Source organism: Triticum aestivum, chromosome 1A (assembly GCF_018294505.1).
Source record: "Triticum aestivum cultivar Chinese Spring chromosome 1A, IWGSC CS RefSeq v2.1, whole genome shotgun sequence".
In the NCBI taxonomy this organism is placed as follows: domain Eukaryota; kingdom Viridiplantae; phylum Streptophyta; class Magnoliopsida; order Poales; family Poaceae; genus Triticum; species Triticum aestivum.
This window is the reverse complement of record NC_057794.1, coordinates 15,696,522-15,721,367: the sequence shown is the minus strand read 5'-3', so window position 1 is coordinate 15,721,367 and position 24,846 is coordinate 15,696,522. Positions and strand designations below refer to the sequence as shown.

The following is a 24,846-nucleotide window of genomic DNA, read 5'->3' as shown; positions in this document are numbered from 1 at the left end:
GATGTGCATTACCGAGAGGGCCCAGAGATACCTCTCCGACAATCGGAGTGACAAATCCTAATCTCGAAATACGCCAACCCAACATGTACCTTTGAAGACACCTGTAGAGCTCCTTTATAATCACCCAGTTACGTTGTGACGTTTGGTAGCACACAAAGTGTTCCTACGGCAAGCGGGAGTTGCATAATCTCATAGTCATAGGAACATGTATAAGTCATGAAGAAAGCAATAGCAACATACTAAACGATCGGGTGCTAAGCTAATGGAATGGGTCATGTCAATCACATCATTCTCCCAATGATGTGATCCCGTTAATCAAATGACAACACATGTCTATGGTTAGGAAACATAACCATCTTTGATTAACGAGCTAGTCAAGTAGAGGCACACTAGTGACCTTTAGTTTGTCTATGTATTCACACAAGTATTATGTTTCCAGATAATACAATTCTAGCATGAATAATAAACATTTATCATGATATAGGGAAATAAATAATAACTTTATTATTGCCTCTAGGGCATATTTCCTTCAATCTCCCACTTGCACTAGAGTCAATAATCTAGATTACACAGCAATGATTCTAACACCCATGGAGCTTTGGTGCTGATCATGTTTTGCTCGTGGAAGAGGCTTAGTCAACGGGTATGCTACATTCAGATCCGTATGTATCTTGCAAATCTTTATGTCTCCCACCTGGACTAGATCCCGGATGGAATTGAAACGTCTCTTGATCTGCTTGGTTCTCTTGTGAAATCTAGATTCCTTTGCCAAGGCAATTGCACCAGTATTGTCACAAAAGATTTTCATTGGACCCGATGCACTAGGTATGACACCTAGATCGGATATGAACTCCTTCATTCAGACTCCTTCGTTTGTTGCTTCCGAAGCAGCTATGTACTCTGCTTCACATGTAGATCCCGCCAGAACGCTTTGTTTAGAACTGCACCAACTGACAGCTCCACCGTTTAATGTAACACGTATCCGGTTTGCGATTTAGAATCGTCCGGATCAGTGTCAAAGCTTGCATCAACGTAACCATTTACGATGAGCTCTTTGTCACCTCCATATACGAGAAACATATCCTTAGTCCTTTTCAGGTATTTCAGGATGTTCTTGACCGCTGTCTAGTGATCCACTCCTGGATTACTTTGGTACCTCCCTGCTAGACTTATAGCAAGACATACATCAGGTCTGGTACACAACATTGCATACATGATAGAGCCTATGGCTGAAGCATAGGGAACATCTTTCATTTTCTCTCTATATTTTGCAGTGGTCGGGCATTGAGTCTTACTCAATTTCACACCTTGTAACACAGGCAAGAATCCTTTATTTGCTTGATCCATTTTGAACTTCTTCAAAACTTTGTCAAGATATGTGCTTTGTGAAAGTCCAATTAAGCGTCTTGATCTATCTCTATAGATCTTAATGCCCAATATGTAAGCAGCTTCACCGAGGTCTTTCATTGAAAAACTCTTATTCAAGTATCCCTTTATGCTATCCAGAAAATTCTATATCATTTCCGATTAGTAATATGTCATCTACATATAATATCAGAAATGCTACAGAGCTCCCACTCACTTTCTTGTAAATACAGGCTTCTCCAAAAGTCTGTACAAAACCAAATGATGTGATCACATTATCAAAGCGTTTATTCCAACTCCAAGAGGCTTGCACCAGTCCATAAATGGATCGCTGGAGCTTGCACACTTTGTTAGCTCCCTTTGGATCGACAAAACCTTCTGGTTGCATCATATACAACTCTTCTTCCAGAAATCCATTCAGGAATGCAGTTTCGACATCCATCTGCCAAAATTCATAATCATAAAATGCGGCAATTGCTAACATGATTCAGACAGACTTAAGCATCGCTACGGGTGAGAAGGTCTCATCGTAGTCAATCCCTTGAACTTGTCGAAAACCTTTTGCGACAAGTCGAGCTTTGTAGACAGTAACATTACCGTCAGCGTCAGTCTTCTTCTTGAAGATCCATTTATTCTCAATTGCTTGCCGATCATTGGGCAAGTCAACCAAAGTCCACACTTTGTTCTCATACATGGATCCCATCTCAGATTTCATGGCTTCAAGCCATTTTGCGGAATCTGGGCTCACCATCGCTTCTCCATAGTTCGTAGGTTCATCATGATCTAGTAGCATGACTTCCAGAACAGGATTACCGTACCACTCTGGTGCGGATCTTACTCTGGTTGATCTACGAGGTTCAGTAGTATCTTGTTCTGAAGTTTCATGATCATCATCATTAGCTTCCTCACTAATTGGTGTAGGTGTCATAGAAACTGGTTTCTGTGATGCACTACTTTCCAATAAGGGAGTAGGTACAGTTACCTCATCAAGTTCTACTTTCCTCCCACTCACTTCTTTCGAGAGAAACTCCTTCTCTAGAAAGTTTCCGAATTTTGCAACAAAAGTCTTGCCTTCGGATCTGTGATAGAAGGTGTATCCAATAGTTTCCTTTGGATATCCTATGAAGACACATTTCTCCGATTTGGGTTTGAGCTTATCAGGTTGAAGTTTTTTCACATAAGCATCGCAACCCCAAACTTTCAGAAACGACAACTTTGGTTTCTTGCCAAACCACAGTTCATAAGGCGTCGTCTCAATGGATTTTGATGGTGCCCTATTTAACGTGAATGCGGCCGTCTCTAAAGCATAACCCCAAAACGATAGCGGTAAATCAGTAAGAGACATCATAGATCGCACCATATCTAGTAAAGTACGATTACGACGTTCGGACACACCATTATGTTGTGGTGTTCCGGGTGGCGTGAGTTGCGAAACTATCCCGCATTGTTTCAAATGTACACCAAACTCGTAACTCAAATATTCTCCTCCACGATCAGATCGTAGGAATTTTATTTTCTTGTTACGATGATTTTCAACTTCACTCTGAAATTCTTTGAACTTTTCAAATGTTTCAGATTTATGTTTCATTAAGTAGATATACCCATATCTGCTTAAGTCATCTGTGAAGGTGAGAAAATAACGATATCCGCCACGAGCCTCAACATTCATCGGGCCACATACATCTGTATGTATGATTTCCAACAAATCTATTGCTCTCTCCATAGTACCGGAGAACGGTGTTTTGGTCATCTTTCCCATAAGGCACGGTTCGCAAGTACCAAGTGATTCATAATCAAGTGGTTCCAAAAGTCCATCAGTATGGAGTTTCTTCATGCGCTTTACATCGATATGACCTAAACGGCAGTGCCACAAATAAGTTGTACTATCATTATCAACTCTGCATCTTTTGGCTTCAACATTATGAATATGTGTGTCACTACTATCGAGATTTAATAAGAATAGACCACTCTTCAAGGGTGCATGACCATAAAACATATTACTCATATAAATAGAACAACCATTATTCTCTGATTTAAATGAATAACCATCTTGCATCAAACAAGATCTAGATATAATGTTCATGCTTAACGCTGGCACCAAATAACAATTATTTAGGTCTAATACTAATCCCGAAGGTAGATGTAGAGGTAGCGTGCCGACCGCGATCACATCGACTTTGGAACCATTTCCCACGCGCGTCGTCACCTCGTCCTTAGCCAATCTTCGCTTAATCCGTAGTCCCTGTTTCGAGTTGCAAATATTAGCAACAGAACCAGTATCAAATACTCAGGTGCTACTGCAAGCATTAGTAAGGTACACATCAATAACATGTATATCACATATACCTTTGTTCACCTTGCCATCCTTCTTATCCTCCGAATACTTGGGGCAGTTCCGCTTCCAGTGACTAGTCTGCTTGCAGTAGAAGCACTCAGTTTCAGGCTTAGGTCCAGATTTGGGTTTCTTCTCCTGAGCAGCAACTTGCTTGTTGTTCTTTTTGAAGTTCCCCTTCTTCTTCCCTTTGCCCTTTTTCTTGAAACTAGTGGTCTTGTTGACCATCAACACTTGATGCTCCTTTTTGATTTCTATCTCCGCAGCTTTCAGCATTGCGAAGAGCTCGGGAATTGTCTTATGCATCCCTTGCATATTATAGTTCATCACGAAGCTCTTGTAGCTAGGTGGAAGTGATTAGAGAATTCTGTCAATGACGCAATCATCTGGAAGATTAACTCCCAATTGAATCAAGTGATTATTATACCCAGACATTTTGAGTATATGCTCACTTACAGAACTGTTCTCCTCCATCTTGCAGCTATAGAACTTATTGGAGACTTCATATCTCTCAATCCGGGCATTTGCTTGAAATATTAACTTCAACTCCTGGAACATCTCATATGCTCCATGACGTTCAAAATGTTGTTGAAGTCCTGATTCTAAGCCGTAAAGCATGGCGCACTGAATTATCGAGTAGTCATCAGCTTTGCTCTGCCAGACGTTCATAACAGCTGGTGTTGCTCCAGCAGCAGGCCTGGCACCCAGTGGTGCTTCTAGGACGTAATTCTTCTGTGCAGCAATGAGGATAATCCTCAAGTTACGGACCCACTCCATGTAATTGCTACCATCATCTTTCAACTTTGCTTTCTCAAGGAACGCATTAAAATTCAACGGAACAACAGCACAGGCCATCTATCTACAATCAAACATAAATAAGCAAGATACTATCAGGTACTAAGTTCATGATAAATTTAAGTTCAATTAATCATATTACTAAAGAACTCTCACTTAGATAGACATCCCTCTAATCCTCTAAGTAATCACGTGATCCAAATCAACTAAACCATGTCCGATCATCACATGAGATGGAGTAGTTTCATTGGTGAACATCACTATGTTGATCATATCTACTATATGATTCACGCTCGACCTTTCGGTCTCCGTGTTTCGAGGCCATATCTGTATATGCTTGGCTTGTCAAGTATAACCTGAGTATTTCGCGTGTGCAACTGTTTTGCACCCGTTGTATTTGAACGTAGAGCCTATCACACCCGATCATCACGTGGTGTCTCAGCATGAAGAACTTTCGCAACGGTGCATACTCAGGGAGAACACTTCTTGATAATTAGTGAGAGATCATCTTAAAATGCTACCGTCAATCAAAGCAAGATAAGATGCATAAAAGATAAACATCACATGCAATCAATATAAGTGATATGATATGGCCATCATCATCTTGTGCTTGTGATCTCCATCTTCGAAGCACCGTCATGATCACCATCGTCACCGGCGCAACACCTTGATCACCATCGTAGCATCGTTGTCGTCTCGCCAATCTTATGCTTCCACGACTATCACTACCGCTTAGTGATAAAGTAAAGCATTACGGCGCAATTGCATTGCATACAATAAAGCGACAACCATATGGCTCCTGCCAGTTGCCGATAACTCGGTTACAAAACATGATCATCTCATACAATAAAATTTAGCATCATGTCTTGACCATATCACATCACAACATGCCCTGCAAAAACAAGTTAGACGTCCTCTACTTTGTTGTTGCAAGTTTTACGTGGCTGCTACAGGGTTAAGCAAGAACCAGTCTTACCTACGCATAAAAACCACAACGATAGTTTGTCAAGTTGGTGCTGTTTTAACCTTCGGAAGGACCGGGCGTAGCCACACTTGGTTCAACTAAAGTTGGAGAAACTGACACCCGCCAGCCACCTGTGTGCAAAGCACGTCGGTAGAACCAGTCTCGCGTAAGCGTACGCGTAATGTCAGTCCGGGTCGCTTCATCCAACAATACTGTCGAACCAAAGTATGACATGCTGGTAAGCAGTATGACTTATATCACCCACAACTCACTTGTGTTCTACTCGTGCATATAACGTCAACACATAAAACCTAGGCTTGGATGCCACTGTTGGGAACGTAGTAATTTCAAAAAAATTCCTACGCACACGCAAGATCATGGTGATGTATAGCAACGAGAGGGGAGAGTGTTGTCTATGTACCCTCGTAGACCGACAGCGGAAGTGTTATGACAACGCGGTTGATGTAGTTGTACGTCTTCACGGGCCGACCGATCAAGCACCGAAACTACGGCACCTCCGAGTTCTAGCACACGTTCAGCTCGATGACGATCCCCGAACTCCGATCCAGCAAAGTGTCGGGGAAGAGTTCCGTCAGCACGACGGCGTGGTGACGATCTTGATGTTCTATTGTCGCAGGGCTTCGCCTAAGCTCCACTACAATATTATCGAGGACTATGGTGGAGGGGGGCACCGCACACGGCTAAGAGAACGATCTTGAAGATCAACTTGTGTGTCTAGAGGTGCCCCCTATCCCTGTATATAAAGGAGCAAGGGGGGTGTGGCTGGCCCTAGGAGGAGGGGCGCAGGAGGAGTCCTACTCCCACCGGGAGTAGGACTCCCCCTTTCCCTAGTTGGATTAGGACTTGGAGGGAAGGAGGAGAGGGAAGAAAGGAAAGGGGGGGCGCCGCCCCCCCCTCCTTGTCCAATTCGGACTTGGGGGGAAGGGGCACGTGGCAGCCCCTAGGCCTCCTCTCCTCTTCCTCCACTAGGCCCATTAAGGCCCATTAGGTTACCGGGGGGGGGTTCCGGTAACCTCCCGGTACTCCGGTAAAATGCCGATTTCACCCGGAACACTTCCGATGTCCAAACATAGGCTTCCAATATATCAATCTTTATGTCTCGACCATTTCGAGACTCCTCGTCATGTCCGTGATCACATCCGGGACTCCGAACAAACTTCGGTACATCAAAATATATAAACTCATAATGAAACTGTCATCATAACGTTAAGCATGCGGACCCTACGGGTTCGAGAACAATGTAGACATGACCGAGACATGTCTCCGGTCAATAACCACTAGCGGAACCTGGATGCTCATATTGGCTCCTACATATTCTATGAAGATCTTTATCGGTCAGACCGCATAACAACATACGTTGTTCCCTTTGTCATCGGTATGTTACTTGCCCGAGATTCGATCGTCGGTATCTCAATACCTAGTTCAATCTCGTTACCGGCAAGTCTCTTTACTCGTTTCGTAATACATCATCTCGCAACTAACTCATTAGTTGCAATGCTTGCAAGGCTTATGTGATGTGCATTATCGAGAGGGCCCAGAGATACCTCTCCGACAATCGGAGTGACAAATCCTAACCTCGAAATACGCCAACCCAACATGTACCTTTGAAGACACCTGTAGAGCTCCTTTATAATCACCCAGTTACGTTGTGACGTTTGGTAGCACACAAATGTTCCTCCGGCAAGCGGGAGTTGCATAATCTCATAGTCATAGGAACATGTATAAGTCATGAAGAAAGCAATAGCAACATACTAAACAATCGGGTGCTAAGCTAATAGAATGGGTCATGTTAATCACATCATTCTCCCAATGATGTGATCCCGTTAATCAAATGACAACACATGTCTATGGTTAGGAAACATAACCATCTTTGATTAACGAGCTAGTCAAGTAGAGGCACACTAGTGACGTTTAGTTTGTCTATGTATTCACACAAGTATTATGTTTCCGGATAATACAATTCTAGCATGAATAATAAACATTTATCATGATATAAGGAAATAAATAATAACTTTATTATTCCCTCTAGGGCATATTTCCTTCATGTATATAGTAATTTTGATATTTGTAGCAACTATTTTAGGATCTTTTTTTTTGAAATAATTAAATTTGTTTTCTATATATACTTAGAAAATTTAATTAAGAATGATGTACTGCTTGAAGGAAAATATAATATTGAAATGGGTGGTGTTTCAGTAGTAAGATACATTCCTGGTACACATGTGGTGCTTGGTTTGTGCTGTATAGATTTATTAACAATTAAAGTATTAAAAAATTACTATGTTATTATGATGCAGGTGTGGAATATGCTTAAGTGGCAGAATCAAAATCAATTATAGTATCATAATGTGTGTAGTCCATATTTGTTTTTGTACTAAAGTAAAACAATTAAATATGTTATTGCAGATGAGTAAGCTGTCAGGTGTAGTTGAAAAAGATATCTATAGAATGTGTGTACTTGTAAAAAAAGTGTATGAGCAGCAGTATGGTGGATTAGTAGCATTTAGGAATTGTGTATTTAATTTTGTTATACAAGTGCAATACTTGGTCATGTTTTATACAATAAAATGTTAGGGAATTTCAGGACTTTTTTGAATTACTAATATGATTTGAATATAAGGTGGTGTAGCACCCGAATGATCGTATGCATTTTCTGTTCAATCCCCTTAAATTCAATAATAATTTAATAATTGAAAAAATCAAGAAAAATGTGTATATATTTTTTAATCTAATATGACTAGGTATCGTACTCATATAAATATTTTGGAAAATGAAAAAATCACGTAAACTTCAGGGTTAGGAAAACCTGGATATATTGTTGAACGAAAATTATGGTATGAAATATGACGACATATTAACATGAATAGTACATGAATTTAGCCTTTTTGGGGAACATCATTTACCCCTAATATAATAAATTCCCGTAGTAATGTTTGGTTCATTTAAAAATTACGTGATTTTTTGAATTTTTTTGAATTACTAAATTATTTGTGAATAGGGGTGGGGTAGCAACCGAGAGCTCCAATGCATTTTCTGTTAATTTACTATAAAAAATTATTAAGTATATATAAATAATTTAGGAATGTGGATGTGTGTGTGCGTAAGTCTCCTACGTATGTCAATAATAATAAAGTTGTGTCATTTTGTTACGTTCCATAAAGAGACCTACATTACTGAACATGCCATAAAATGCATAAATATATTAACTAATACATCTGTTTTATAGATTTTGGATGAACGGACATGAAGTAAACAAAGCTTAATAATAATACAATTTTGTGGAAATGGAATGTATGTAGTTTTTACACTGTATAACATGAAAATATTTACAAAGTTGACGATATGTATAAATTAAATATTGTAAAGTTGTGTAGTAGTAAAACTGTCGGGATATAATTATTCAAAATAAATTACATAATAGCTTACCTTATGTGAAAAGTAAATATTGAAAAAAGTTGATGTTGCACTGTAATTTATTCTTTTTTGAAATTAATTATAAGAAAATGGATGAAAAGGGCATTGTGTTTTTCGTCATGTACAGAAGATGAACAACTATTGCATCGTAAGGATGAAGAAAACACATTCGGTACATTGGTTTGGACGTCAAATTGCAATGAACGATAAATATAGTTGAAATGGTAAACATCCATTCTAGTAAGGTCGGTAATGTAAAAAATAGAAGTTTCTAAAAGGATTGTTCACACACTAATAAACAAAGTAAGTAAATATAAAAAATGTATCAAATGTGCGAAATAAGAGTGACTTATGAATTGAAGAGGGACATTAAGTACGTCGAATTCAGAACATTAATGTTTCAATATAACTTGGCAAACAAAGTAAGTAGATATTACATTCCAAAGACATGACTTATTGAATGCAATATAAAATAAATAGTATATGATGAGAACACATGGAACAATCCATATGACAAATGTTCTAGCTGACTATGGCGTGAAGCTCGACAAGCGGTTCTCCAGCATTGTGAATGAGTTTGGCAACGTCTGCAACCAAATTAATTTTCTGGATCCTCACATTTACCTGAAAGTAAAAACAAGCAGATTTAATGCTGGATATTGCTGCTAAAGATAATAATTAAAATCCGGTGGAACTAAATATTATTTTGGAAAAATAGTTAAAAATGCTTTATAGGAATCTAACAATCATATTATAAAAAAGAAGACTAAATTATATGTTCTATTACCTTGTTAAGCATTTCAGACACACCAACGCCGTTGAAAGAACGGGGCATTTGAATCATAGCCAAGCCAGATTCATCCCTGTGATGCAAAATAGAAAAATTAAAAAGATCATGTTTGTTTGATCCGGGGTTGAAGTAGTAGGAAAACATGGCATGGTTTAGAAATACTCACTTGGTGAAAACTTCGGAGGCAAGTATATCATATACTTTCTTCCAATTCAAACAGTCAACGTGCCAGGTATTGAAAAATTTGAATAGACAGGAGTAAAGGCCAACATGAAGTTTGTCGGCGATGCAATCGTGTGTGGTCTTTAGAGAGCTATATTGGGCTGAGTCGGCACAAGGGTTTAGTATGTGTATAAGTTTGCGTTCCATGTCCCATGCGTAAGTACACCAGCCAGTCTGAAGCGTTGCCGGCATGATGAACTATGTAGGTGGGCAACCTAATGTTAAATTTATATTTAAATATAATATGTTATAAATTGAAATGGTAAATGTTGATTACCATTTTACAATTCAATAGATGAGTTGACGCTCGTTGGCTAAGGAATTGGTTTTGTATGGAGCGTACTTCCCATGGATTCTCGCCAGCAAGAATACATGTCTGCATAGAAGGTAATTAAATAAATACGTAAAGTGTATAGGGAACCGTAGTGTCGGCAATAAAATAACAATAGGTTAACAGGAAATTAATGGTTAATTGAACTGACCGGTAAATCTGGTTCAAAGAAAATACGCCAAAAGTCGTCTGAGGGATATAGGAAAATGTTGTCATTAATAAGAATAGTCCGGACGATTAAAGATCATACTTCATGGTCTAGTGGTGTATCACCAACTAACTGGTCTCTAATGGAAGATCCATTGATTGAAATGAATCTTGGATAATCATGTCTGACCCAAGGCCTACAAATTTAATGGTGTTAGAGTTGTGTATTATGTAGTGCAAAAAGTTTAAACAGTATGTAATGAGTGGCATACCTCCTAGCAACATCTTCAGATAGTTTGTTCATGAATTGTTCAACAGAAGCAAGGCTGTCAATACTCAGTTTAGGCTGATAAGCATGTGCAGTCCAATGGTCAGTAGCGTACTTTAGATGGCGAGACGCTGATTTAGTAGGCAGCTGATCAGATAATTGGGCAAAAGTAACGGCTCCATCAGGTATGTTTTGGTCATCATTGAACATCAAAACACCACAAGCGATTGTGTCGGCCCATGTCTTAGCTAGTTGTAGTGTTGAAGGCTTATTTGAAGTGGTGGCAAATGACGGAGGTGTCGCAGAATTTGCTGGTGATATACATGCGAAATGAATAGGTTAGTGAATTGAAGGTAAGAAAGAATGAAATTAATCGAACTCTTGCCGAGGATAAAACACCAAACCTTGAAGAGAGTTAATCCTAGGTCGTTTCTTGGAGTGTGTGGTTGGGACACTATCTTGTGTAGTGCGGTTGAAAACAGGAACCTTTCTTGTGGACGAGGAAGTCTCACCTGAACAATGAACGAATTACACGTTAGGAACAGAATGTGTAGAAGAAAGGAGTTATTTGTACGACATAACAATGAATGTAATAATAACCTTCATAATCTGACATGTCCAATTTACGACCACTTAAAGCTAAATTTTGATGAGTTGTGCTCATAGGAGGCGAACTCTGCATTATACATGGAAGAGACCGAATGCTACAACAAATACAACTTGCAGATAGAAGGGACATTAGTTTGTCAAGAAATGTCGTGTTCTCGCGTAGAATGGAACTCCGCAATGATGTGGCTTCTCTAGTTACAATGGCATTGTTGCATCTTAGAAGTATACCAATATCAGATGACACCTGTAGTAAGAATAAAGTTTAATAAGTGGTTCAATAATAGAATGATCGTTAATATTAGACATATTGCACTAACCATATGAGGATAATTGGACTTCATGTAGTTAGCAAAGTCGTGGACGGTGGTATGTGGAACGGTTGGTGTGGTTGGAGTTCGTGGTGTCTTTAGAGATAATGATGTAGATGTAGGTATGGTAGGACGTAAAGGAGGAGTAGGTGATTGATTACGTTGCGGCATTGTCCGGGAAAGATTTTCAGCGGCTAAGTCAAATGTACTCCTTGTGTAACAATTATCGTGGGGTGATCGTATCTGCAGACAATCAGATAAACAATTATCGTGGGTTAGCGCCCGAGAAGTACTATGAATTTTTCGGAAATAAAACCATCTTTTTGTGGGAAATCTATAATATTGAATACAATAAAGGTCAAAAGCTATTTAAATGTTGTATATTAGTGCAATAAGTCGTCATGTTTGGTTAGGTAAATATTTCTGAGTATTACTGACAGATTTTGAATTAGTAATTTGTTTGGACTAAGACGGTGACGTCGGACGCGATAGCTGTTTAGCATTAGTAACATAATTGAAATTTAAAACTTGTGAAGGGTTTGTCAGTTTGTCATGACGTTATTGTAAAATGTAAAAAAATGGTAATGTGTGATTATTGATAAAGGTTAGGTTAGGAAGTGATAAATGTTAGGAATGCAAATATTGATGTACATGAAAGTGCTTCAAAAAACAGGTTGTAGAAAATGTGAGGAAATGTTGATTATTGGGTTAGTCAATGTGTAATGTATGCATGCTTTAAAAGTAATATTTAAGTAATGTGAGGAAAGAAGGAATTGTTTTAATAAAGTATAAACGGTGCACTTAGATAATTAAGTATAGATTATGAAAATTAATACGGTTATTGTTGCATCTAAAAAACGTTTTATTTGTTTCTTTGGGAAAAAATTTATTATAATTGAATCTAAAAAAATAAACATGGAAAAATAATTATGTTATTTGTGTATCGAAAATGACTTAGGCTGTTTTGCAATGGAAAATAATAATCATTGGAAAATGATCGTGTTAATGTGCCTAAAAAAATGTACAGGTTTTATATTCGATTGAAAGGATAATATATTAAATATTGAAGGAAAAGAAACATTTTATTTTGCATTGAAAAGGGATGAAATTGTATTTTGAGGGAAAATATGTAAATGAAAATGTGATGAAGTATAATAATTTTACCGGTGGAATAAAAAAACATGAGCACTATTGGCAGTTGATGCCCATTCGTAATTCATGTTGAAAAGCATAGAAATCATATGTAGGGATCATTAATAAATGATATGAAGTAATGATTTACTCCCTCCGTTCCGAATTACTTGTCTTGGATTTGTCTAGATACGGAGGTATCTAGCACTAAAATGAGTCTAGATACATCCGTATCTAGACAAATCCAAGACAAGTAATTCGGAACGGAGGGAGTACATGAAAGTGGAGATGAAAGTGGAGATGAAAAAAGGGATGTATAAAATGAATGTGATAAAATGTTGATTATTGACTAATTCAATGTGAAATGTGTGAATGGTTTTAAAATATGGTTGAAGAAACTCTTATTGTTCAATTGATAAGTACATTAGTTTTTTTGCATGTGAAAAGTTTTTATGTTAGTGTGCAATGAAAAAACACATTAATGGGCAAAGTTTTTTGTCATTTGTGGTTAGAAAAATACTTTTGTTATTTTGCATTGGAAAAGGACAACATGTGAAAGAAAGCATGTTATTTTTTGATGAGAAATGTACAGGTTAATTATTGGATTAAAAGTGCAATATATTAAAATTCGTTGGAAAAGACATATGTTATTTGGCATTGGAAAATGATTACATTGTGTAATAATTGGAAAATGTGTACAAATATATGTATATAAGTAAGATAATTAGAACACGTGAATAAAAAAACGTGAGCACGATTGGCGGTTGATGGCCATGTTGCATTATAAATGGAATTGAACGATGCCCCAGTTCTGAAAGGGAATAAAATATAGTAGAATATATTAAGTGAATTTGCATGAATAACAATTTGTATATAGTAATAATAAACCGGAGGTTTGGTGGATGTATATAATTCAATGGCATTGTTGTGAGATTGAAAAAAAAGGACGCGAATTGTTGTACCGGAGCACAAGAGTAGTCCCACATCAATTTGTCGGTACTTGTGGTAGCCAATATCATGCGTCGTAATTTGTTATCGTCGAAGGAGGCAACTCTTGGATAAGTATCGTGAGGGATGTTGTTAATTCCGAGGTTTAGGTTGTCAAGAACAAATACCTGGATAGTGTGAAGTATAATTATAATTGTAGCGCATGGAATCGGTTAAAAACAGCAAGTAATAATAACATATGTAGATCTACGGGTCGTACCTGGAGGAATACGTGACATCCTTGAAGATGGGTCTTTAACTTGTTATTGCGCATGTCTGATTGAACTTGTTGTGATGCAGAAATCAAATCGGATAGAATGTAGTTGCACCAATCAAAGTCAGCTATCCTATTAGTGTTTGCTATTGCTCCCCAATAGTCAATTATTGATGTGTTGTGCTTGTTAGAAGGAGCAAGAAGGTGGCCGATAACGAAAATAACGAATGCCATCTTGAAACAATCTTTCTCTAAATTACTAGAACAATGCTCAGACAAAGGACGAGTGAGGTTGGATTCAGCAGCTTTTAGAACAAAACGTAGGAACTGTATAGTCGTTTCTGAGCATTGGTCATCCGGCCCAAGAATATTTTTGGGCCCACATGGCACACCAAATACTTTGTGAACATCTCCAGGCCAGAAACGAAGCCTTTTAGTGGCATTTAGGTGTACAGACATGGAAGGCCCATCAAGACGACTCATGCACCACTTGCTAAAACGTAGATTAAGTCGGGCGAGTGCTGGGAGTTTAAGAATCCCTCCCCAACCAATTTCATTAACAAGAAATCTTTTGTACTCGTCGAAAGACGAAACAATAGAAACAACCTTTGTTACGGACGTGCGTGAAGTTGGTGCTAAACCTCCCGGATGAGAATCTGAGCTGTCATCGAGTTGGTCAGCTGCATCTAGCACCTCTTCGATCAAGCGTGATGAACTAGGGCGTGAATATGACATCCTGGAACATGGAAAATTTGATAAAGTCGTTAGTTTTCTCCTTTTAGGGATGAAATAAGATGCAATCGATGGGAAAGCATGTACACTTGTTTGAGACATACCTTGGTTAAATGATGAAGATATGAAATCTTTAGATAAAAGTAGGTCTTGCTATGCGTGGTGAAGCCTATGGCGTGGGTGGATGGATTGGGTGTCTGGTTGGGATGGAATACATTTGTGCAGATATGTGTAGGGGGGTTTATAATTGGAGGAAGCAAGCGTGTTGGGACAGCTGGTGGACGATATTGATGGTTGCACAGGAGCATTTATGCCTGTTGAAGCAGCCTTTTGGGCAGGGAATGTTGACTTTGGGGGGAGAGGTTATTTATTGAGAGATGGTACAATGTGGTGTGGGATGGACGTAAATAATGAACACTAATGACAGAGGTAATGGAGAAGGTGGATAATTAAAAATTCATACATCATACATCTGATTATGAATGCGTGAAAGGGGTACTAGTTCTGATACATGATTACAACATCTAATCATAAGGTGGATTAAAATAAAAAAAATAGAATTTGCAAGTGGATGGCAACTGGTTACAGACAATACAGATAAACAAATTTATTCAATAAAGAGCGGCTTGAACTTGATGGACATGCATTAGTCGGGAGAGCTCCCGGCGGCTTCATGCGACCTTGCAGCATACAAAGAGCAGAGCAAGTAGATTGACCAGAAGGAGAACGATGATGATGCGGTGGAATTTCCTGTCTTCGCGGGAAGGGACGGTGAACAGCCTCGGCCACTTGGCTCGTATGATGTTGATGTAGTTCTCTTCCCATTTCCAAAAGTTGCATTTGTGAGTCTGGCAAAATCGGAAGAAAAAAGGAAGATGGTTACAGGATAGAACAGGATAGTACAGAGATAGTGGAAAAAGAATTAGGACATACCCACTCGTGCTCGCACTTGTAAAAGTGCTTGCCTGGATTGTTTGACGTGCGAGAGACCCACCACTGAACCATACCATTGTTGCAGAAAGGGCAGATGGTGAGTGGAAGTGGTGGCTGCTCCTCAAGAGAAACAAGGGGGAGCTGGAGCTTGACATGGGATGGGTTGAGCTAGACATGGCAATGAGAACCATGTACAAGGGAGGAAGCTGTTCTGAATGGGTGGTATGAAATGTTCTTGACGGTATGATATTGAGTAGTGAGGAAGCTGCTAGCTGCAAGCACTTTATATCTGACGAGAGGAGGAAGATGACCATTGTAGCTTTGGATTGAGCCGATGACCGTTGTAGCTTTGGATTGAGCCGTTGCAGGAGATTGTGAAGCGTGAGCATTAAATCCAGATGGGTGGTTGGGAGTTGGCGGGCGAGTGGGGAGAAGGACAGGATGATGTGAAATTGCCTGGACGAAGGAGAAAGCGTGTTGCACTGTTCAGTTTATATACCGTACTGTAGAAATGAATACTACACACTAAATGCTGTGAATACGGCGGAGCTAATATAGTGAGTGCGAATCCCAATGCTGGTGGATGGGATGGATTACATTGGGGGGAGTCGTCGAGAGCTCCTAGGCATTTTCGTCGTTCACATGGACTTTTGCGGACCCATTCATTGAGTTTTGCAAACAAAACTTCTTTACAAGTACCGGCGACTTCATCCTAAGGGCATCTTCAAGATGGACCTGCAACCGTCTGCACCGCGCTGTTTGGACTGCGGGAGTCATTCAACGCGGGCTTGTATCGATCCGCGGGATGTTTCGGACTCAATTTCTCCATCAAAACAAAGACAAAAATGGAGAAGGTTTGCGGGAATCCGGATGCGGAACATAGAAATCCGACACCCCGGGCTCACCCAAAACCCTTTCCAGACCTCACGAGTCCATCCTCCTTATTTTCTCTCTTCCTTCACCGCCGCTCCACCATCTCGGCCACCATGCCACACCCCTACCGAAACTCTGTGTGTCCGTCACCTCTGGCGCTCCAGCAGGCCTCCACCCTTCTTCTCCTCCGTCTCCAATCAACCCCTGTCGTCCGACCACCCCGCCAGGTACCATTTGCTACTGCTATTCTCATCATGCCAGGCAACTGTTCGATGAATCGCCGGAGCTAAAAACAGTTGTCCCTTGTTCTTTCTAGCAATGGATTTCGATTTGGAGTACATATATGAACATCATATTGAGCCGTCCAATGGCTCGTCGGACGAGTACTCCGATGAGACGGCGATGATGCACACGGTCCTTAAAGACACAGAGCGTGCGGAAGAGCATGTTCTCAATTTCAAGGGCTCGATCAAGGGTCATCGATTGCCCAACCGCAACAGCTAGCGTGCGGGGGCATCTGACACCGATGACCGACTACTTTGCCCCCAATGAACCTTTCGCTGACCATTTTCGCCGGCATTTTTGGATGGGCAATACTATCTTCGATCATTTGTACCATGTCGTCCGGTCCTACGATGACTACTTCATTCTGAAGAAGGACGCCATGAGAACGATCGGCTTCTCTAGTTACCAGAAGTACATGGCCGCTCTTCGGATGGTTGCATATGGAACGACCGCTGATTCATGGGATGAGTACCTACAGATGTCTGAGAGCACATGCGGAGATGCCATGGTCAGGTTTGCAACTGTCGTGGTCAAGTTGTTCAGACCTCAGTACTTGAGAGAACCAACTGTGGCAGACACCGAGAGGCTCCTGGCAATCTCAGAAGCAAGAGGGTGGCCAGGCTTGCTTAGATCTCTTGACTACGTGCATTGGAAATGGAAGAACTTCCCGAAGGCTTTACAAGGGCAATATCAGGGTCATGTTAAGAAGTCCACCATCATTCTTGAAGCAGTTGCATCACACGATTTTTGGATTTGGCACATTTTCTTTGGCATGCCCGGGTTTCATAATGACATCAATGTGCTGCAACGATCCTCGTTGTTTGTGAGGCTGACTGAAGGAAAAGCTTCTCCTTGCCACTATACTGTCAATGGACATGAGTACAACATGAGCTACTATCTGGTTGATGGTATCCAGTGGCGGAGCTACACACGCTTCATTGAGCGGGCCATAACCAGCTAGCTTAGGAAATATGTCTGAAATTTTGCTCCGAGAGCCTCAATTCAGCACCACTCGACACTGTAATCTTATCTGACTGGGCGGGCCATGGCATGGTTTTGCCCAGCCGTAGCTCCACCACTGATGGTATCTATCCTCCTTGGGCTACCTTTGTCAGCACCATCTCAAACCCAGTTGGCCAGAAAAAAGGCTCACTTTACTCAAAGACAAGAAGCAGGTAGAAAGGATGTCGAGAGAGCATTTGGAGTTCTGCAGGCCCGTTTTGCAGTTGTTCATGGACCTGCTAAACAATGGGATCCGGAAACCTTATGGGGGTGATGACATGTTGCGTGATCATGCACAACATGACTATCGAGGATGAGGGTGACGATGCTGCCGCAGCTCTGAAATTTGAGAACATGGTGATCCTATCCAACTTCCGGACCAGAATCTAGCCACATTTGAGGAATTTATTCAAATGCATCAACAAATTCGGCATCGACCAACTCACGAGCAGCTGAAGAAAGATCTGATTGAGCATCAGTGGACGGTGAAAAGGGGACAACATATTAGAATGTAATATTTAAACATTTTTAAATTTAAAATAGTGTTGCGTGCGGCTATTTGATCGTGCGAACCTGGAAAAAATGAGGAAGGCCAAATATATCCAACTACGGTTGGATGGCATCCTTCCGCATTCGTGTTCACCGACCGGTCCTCATGTCCGCAAATGAATGCGGGAGGATTTTTACGCGTTGAGTTGGAGATGCCTAATGAGATAACGCCAAATAGCGGCAAGACTAGGCCGGAACCTTCTACAGCTCAAATGCTTAAAAAAACTCAAACGTACAACGTAGCACGCCATCAAAATTTGTTATTTTGACATAGTACAAAGACAATAAAGCCCGTCGAGGCCATCGGACAACATCTTTGGCCATCCGCCACGAGTGATTTGGTTACATTTGCCACAAGCACGGACCGTCCCTCTTGTGATCCGTGTCTAGTACACATATCATTTTATACAATAGGTCTGATTTGCGCATATTTCACTCAAACACCCCTCTTCAATTACATGGTCAATAATAGTTTAACACGTAAACATACTTTGACAAACCCAATAAGCTCCACCTTGGAGAATATGTTTTTGTCACCTTGAAGCCATTATGCACATCTCTAGGTGCATTGGACTTGAGCCATTAATTATGAGCAACGGATATTTTTTTGATTTCACATTACTCACTACTGCAAAATGATCTTTCCAGACCGGCAATCAATGACAAACGAGCAATCATTGATAAGCTCTCTTGATAAGTGAGTGGAATTAGTGAGCACAAAATAGCTGGGAATATCCCGAAAACTGTTGATAATGTGACGGTGGTGTGTTTCGTGACTAATAACATAATAATAAAGTTAATTAAATTTAAAAGTGGACCAGTTCTTAATTATGACAAACTGTTGGTGATTCTTACAAAGACTAGATTGTTCTCGGGGACGGTACGTACTCCCTCTGTCCCTAGTGTAACAAACGGAGACGGAGGGGGTAGCTAGTACTCCCTCCGTTCAGAATTACTTGTTTTGGATTTGTCTAGATACGGATGTATCTAGAAACATCCGTATCTAGATAAATCCAAGACAAGTAATTCGGAACAGAGAGAGTAGTTGTCAAGTTAAATAACTGTGCTTTTTGCTATTCGATCGTTGTCAGTATATAGAGCCTAAGCTAACATACTACTCCCTTTGTTCCTAAATGTAAGTCTTTTTAGACATTTCAAATCGAATACAACATATGGATGTATGTAGACATATTTTAGAGTGTAGATTCACTCATTTTGCTTCGTATGTAGTCACTTGGTGGAATTTCTAGAAAGACTTATATTTGTTATTTCGTATGTTTTCACGATTATATATCCCCAACAGGCAGTCCGTCTATTTATCAGAAGTATAATTAAAACAAATGCTAACCATATCTTTAAGTTCTAGGTCCTATTAATTCCTTGTACTATAAATCCAAGACTTAGGGGAGCCGTTTTTTGTCATTCCAGTCTCTCCTAATAAATTCATAATAACATAATGCTTTCCTTTAGGCCCATAAATGACGAAACAATATGCACTTGACAACATTCCCAGCGATTGCATAGCATAATTAAGCATCTTTCAAGCACTTACATCAATTAGGCAAATCAAATTTTAGTTGAGCAAATATTTGACAAGCAAACCACTATAATATTCGCCAATAATTTTATCATCTGTTCATGTGCGGAGTTTGGATATCTCGGGAAAGAATGGACTGCTTTACAAAATGCTTGGTTTGATCAATGGACAATGGAAATATGCACTACAGAGCAACAAGACTACTATCTTCAAAAAGTAGTTTCCGGCTTTCAGCCAATAAGAACGCACTAGATGTGGATCTCTTCAACAGCTATCACTGGATTTCTAGTCTTTGATCCATCTCCTTTTCCTAGGATGTCCTTGCTTCACCATATAAACCCGGCCATAAACCCAACTTCTTCTAGGTCCAGAAAGAGATCTCTGCAGAGCAATGTCAAAAAGTGAAGCCATGGTAGGTGTTGTTTTACACTGTCACGATATCTACATGTAGAACTGCAAATTCTCACCAAGACTTCCAAATCTGAATTTTGTCTCAGTTAAAAAATTTGAAATTTTCATTCAAGTATGTGTCCTGCAACAGTGTGTTGATCTTGTGTGTCAAATGTGGTATAGGGGCCTGAACGTGCTTATCTATCATCTTATCAGTGAAGGGATTGCAGAGTATGTCACTGTGCAAGAACTTGATGTAGATTTAGCAAGATCATAATCTGACAAAAAACACAACAGCTGTAAAGGCTGTAAAAAAACTACAGGTATTCCACATACCTCGACTTTAGTACGGTACTCCAATGGACACTCGCAGACATGGCATTCTGCCTTGTGGGGTGCTTTAATGGATTTATCCGTCTTCACGAATGCAAACACCTAGCAAGAACATGCTTTGCTTACTCAGATGACCAAAATGTTGTACTCAAAGAAATATGGATCAATTTTCAACACTAAAAGGAGCCATGATGGGCAACTACTAGAAGCAAAACTAACCTGCTCACCGCAATTGGGGCAAGAGCCTTTTAGTGCAACCACATTGTTTGTCAACAGGCCTTGCAATGCACCAACTTAAAAAACAAAAAGATGATTTAAGATGCGTGGAGAACACAATTTCGCAAACTGAACACGAAAATCATGATACTACTGATATAACATAGAAACAATATCTACTGAAGAACTTTCCTTACCTGACGCGGATGCAACCGGATAGCCAATCAGATAGCCTAGTCCGATCAAAACCATGTGGTTCACCCTTGTTATCCCGTCAAGCGACTTAGCAGCAGAGAAGAGAGACCTTGCTCCGAATGCGTCCCCGAACGCCAGGCTCAGAGTGTAGAAGCTTGGAACCAGGAACGCCGAGGTACCAAGCAGGAGCAGCAGCGTCCAGATGCTCGACAGTGCCATAAACATCGAGTGGTCCTCCTGCCCTATACCCAAATGTCAACCAAAACACTGAATTGTGAGTCTGTAAGTAAATGAAACACTGGGTAGATTTGGCTAGAAGAAACAGGGGTGAATTTTCACAGAAAGGTTTACCTCGGCGTCCGCGTACGCCGACTGTCGCTTGAGGCTGCAGCGGGGGTATTTTATGACCGACGGGGAGCCGTAGACCCGGAGCTTCAACTAGCAAGGTCAAGGACACATGTACTGTTAGGATGCGGGTGCAAATACGCGACAGCAAATGGGGTTTGGATCAGGTGGTGTGTGCTAATGTGGATATACGTAAGTTAGCTGATTGTAGGCCTGTTTTGTTCACCTCAACTTTGTCGAACATGTCGTCGACAATCAGAGGCTGGCCACTGTAGTAGGAATCCCTGGCCTGCCATGAAAGATGGTACTAGATTATATACAAGTAGACATGGTGATGAGCTTGGCTCGCCTAATAATGTACAGCAGGCAACATGAATTGTACAACATCAAAAGGTACAGTATGAAACACAAAAAGATTGCAACTTTCAGTTAGTTATACTGGTATTAAGGTTAATCTTTAAAAAGAAAAGAAAACTGCAACTTTTAGTTAATTTCAGGTTCATGATGAACTGTAGCTGAAGCTGCTAACAAGCCGGTGTGTAATCTGATGGAATGGGACATGAGCAATAGCGAACTCGATCGAACCTGCAGGCGGCAGTATAAAAAAGACCGTGCAGCAGGCAACATTGTTTACAGGTTACAGCATCAAAAGGTGCAGTATGGAATAGTACAAAGAGATTGCAGGCTTTCAGTTAATTTCAGGTTCATGTTGAACTGTGGCTGAGGCTACTAATAACAAGCCGGTGTGTAATCTGATGGGATGGCGAACTCGATCGAACCTGCAGGCGGTAGTATCAAAAAGATTGCGCGGCAGACAACATTGCTTACAGCACCAAAGGGCACAGTATGAGATACAGAAAGATTGCAGACTTTCAGTTAATTTCTTCAGGTTCATGATTAACTGTGTGCAATCTGATGGCATGGAAGGTGAGCAAGAGTGGGACTGGAATTACCTGGCGGTAGAGCGCCTCGAGCATCTCCTGGCTGGCGGTCTCGATGGGCCCGACGTAGAGGCACGACGGCCCCTCCCCCGCCCCCGCCGCCGCACAGATGCGCAGCCCCACCCGGGGCGCCCGCGGCCGGCCGAGGCGCCCGTTCCCGGGGGGCACCGGGGCCGCGGCGGCGGCGGCCATGGACGGTGCACACTGTCTGCGCGTATCCAGCCGGCGCGTGCTCTCCCCCTCGTCCTCCTCCCGTACGGACCTCTGCTGGTGGTGGTGGTGGTAGATAGCGCGAGGTGGGGAGGGAGGCTGGGCGTGCAAGGAAAAGAATCCGGCGAGGGGGGAGCGGGGGATGCGTGGAGGCCTCACGCACGGCGGGAAGCGGACAAAAATGGGAAGAGATTTCCGGTGGTGGTTGCTTGGGGGCAAGAAACGCCGGAGGAGGAAGAGTGTGTGGCTGCGGTGACCGGAGACTGGTGGATGCTAGCTGCTCATTTGCCGACCTGGATGGGCTTTGGCACAAAATATCAGCATTTTTTCCCCAAAGAGAGCGAGATCAGATCCAAGTAACCCAAATAAAAAAGCAACCAACAGAGAACATTGACAAACTCTTGAAAAATCAACCCCAACAAATGGAGTCTTGCAATTTCCTGGTCGCATAGAAATAGCAGCACCTGGTAAATAATCCGCATAGAAATCAAACTTGTATTCTTTTTTTCTTCGGGTGAAATCAAACTTGTACAGCTTGGCTAACCGCGAAGGCCATGAATAGCCGCCCGAGTCACCCGCCACAATCAGGGCAAGGAGCCTTTTGACCGCACACGTGGAGGGGGGCACGACCCTTGCAACTGGGCTATGATAGAGCTAATATCACTGGAAGTCATAAAACTTGCTCTGGATTTTTAGTTTGGTGCTAAAACTTTAAAAATACGGATTTGTGATCGGCTAACTTGCCATTAAGTGCAAATACGATCACAAAACGCCTATGCATACGCACCGCTTGCGTGGTGTGCCATGTGTGTACAGCGTGCGACATATTTTTACAGAAAATACCCTTGTCCTTTTTTCATTTCGCACGGAAGCCCTCCCTTAATTTTATGTAGACATGGGTCGCATTGTAAGTGCACATTAATTTGGGAATAGGAAATAAAAAAATGATGCAGACAGGATTCTAACTCATGACATCGCCGCAGAATAACTCACACATGTACTAACCACTAGACCAAGAACACATGCTTGTTAGGATAACGAACAAATATATTTTTTAATATAATGTTCACCTATAAACGACAACAAAAAATTTGATGTGTTTTTTATAGAAAAAAAATCTAACATGTTACTCGTACATGACGGGATGCTTTGATCTTATAAGTCTCGATGGAACACCAGTTCAACTATGTAAAGCCCAGTGAGTTTACCTGTGCATAAATTACTTAAACTTAAAGAAATAATATATTTTGTGAACTTGGGACGTCCTTTTTATCTAGAATTTTGAACCAAAATTACTTTCATTTATGTGCTGTAAAAACCAACTAGTTTTATTTATGTTTCCTTTACACACGACACACTATTGATCAAAAAGTTCAGGTCCATATTATGTCCGAAGATGTAAATCAGCCCATTTTATTTTATTTCAAAAATTTCGAAGTACACAACATAAAGTTTTCAAGAATGATACCGTGCAAAATTTCACTCGTGTTGTCAAAATTAACAGATTTTACATTAAAATAGACAGGCGATATTACATAGGCACGTGCATAATGAAATTGTTGAAAAATGCTATATGCATGCTGCCGCACAAGCACAACTTGAATTTTCAACGGAATCTGATAGTAGGGCCTGAGCCTTTTAGCTTCCTTATATTTAATCTAATTCTGGCGTTGCCATTTTTAGTTTCCTTTTTGTTAGACTGATGTCCAATCTGGAACACGAGTAAAGAATATTTACCTGTTTCATTTGCAACAAATGTTTGCTGGTGGAGTGGTTAGTGCATGTGAGATCTAGCATGCGTGACGTTCCTGGTTCGAGTACTTGGGGTGGCTGATGTTTGTTTCTATTTTCTCTCAACAGATATTTAGGAACACATTTCACTTTGTGTGTAATTAAATAAACGCCAGGGGTTACTACAAAAAAATCATGCGGGGGTTTCCTGCATAATTCAATAAAACACTAGGGGGTATATTGCAAAAGATCCAACATGCACTTGGCACCCAACGCCTACCCACTCCCACCCACTGATCGGTGGGCCAGGCGTGCCACGCAAGCAGGTCATACAGACATATACAGGAGGAGGCACCATATGTGCACGGGATGTCAAGTTAGGTGACCAAACTGAACATACAGAGCAAGTTCTTTGACTTTTGGTGATATTAGCTCGCTATGATATTGTGGCTTCATTACCGTACCACGAAAGAGAATATCATGATGAAGATGTGACCAAATAGAAACCAACATCATAAGACACCAAAGCTAAGCAGAGATTGAGCTGGGTGACAACACGCCACTAGCTCCACCGGCGAGACTCCGCCATAAATGACACATAAACCTAATACAAAAGACCATTCCCTCATCTCGGAGCGGCTAGAGTGTCGCCGCAAATGAGGGGAACCGGTGTATA

The 24,846-nt window shown here is 40.8% G+C and overlaps 1 protein-coding gene across 2 annotated transcripts; it reads right to left on the bottom strand.

Moving 5' to 3' along the window:
* Window positions 1-19,860: 19,860 nt before the first annotated feature.
* LOC123186790 (PGR5-like protein 1A, chloroplastic) lies at window positions 19,861-22,935 on the bottom strand. 2 transcript variants are annotated; one of them, XM_044598500.1, is made up of 8 exons: window positions 22,242-22,935; window positions 21,515-21,577; window positions 21,295-21,381; window positions 20,946-21,180; window positions 20,752-20,825; window positions 20,536-20,634; window positions 20,277-20,341; window positions 19,861-20,190 (listed from the first exon to the last, which is right to left on the bottom strand). In XM_044598500.1, exons 1-7 carry the CDS (start codon window positions 22,419-22,421, stop codon window positions 20,303-20,305), a joined length of 777 nt encoding a protein of 258 aa, XP_044454435.1. In that variant the 5' UTR covers window positions 22,422-22,935; the 3' UTR covers window positions 19,861-20,190; window positions 20,277-20,302. The 2 variants fall into 2 exon arrangements, with proteins under 2 accessions (XP_044454435.1, XP_044454430.1); XM_044598495.1 differs by lacking the exon at window positions 20,277-20,341 and having other exon boundaries at window positions 22,242-22,920.
* Between the last annotated feature and the right edge of the window lie 1,911 nt (window positions 22,936-24,846).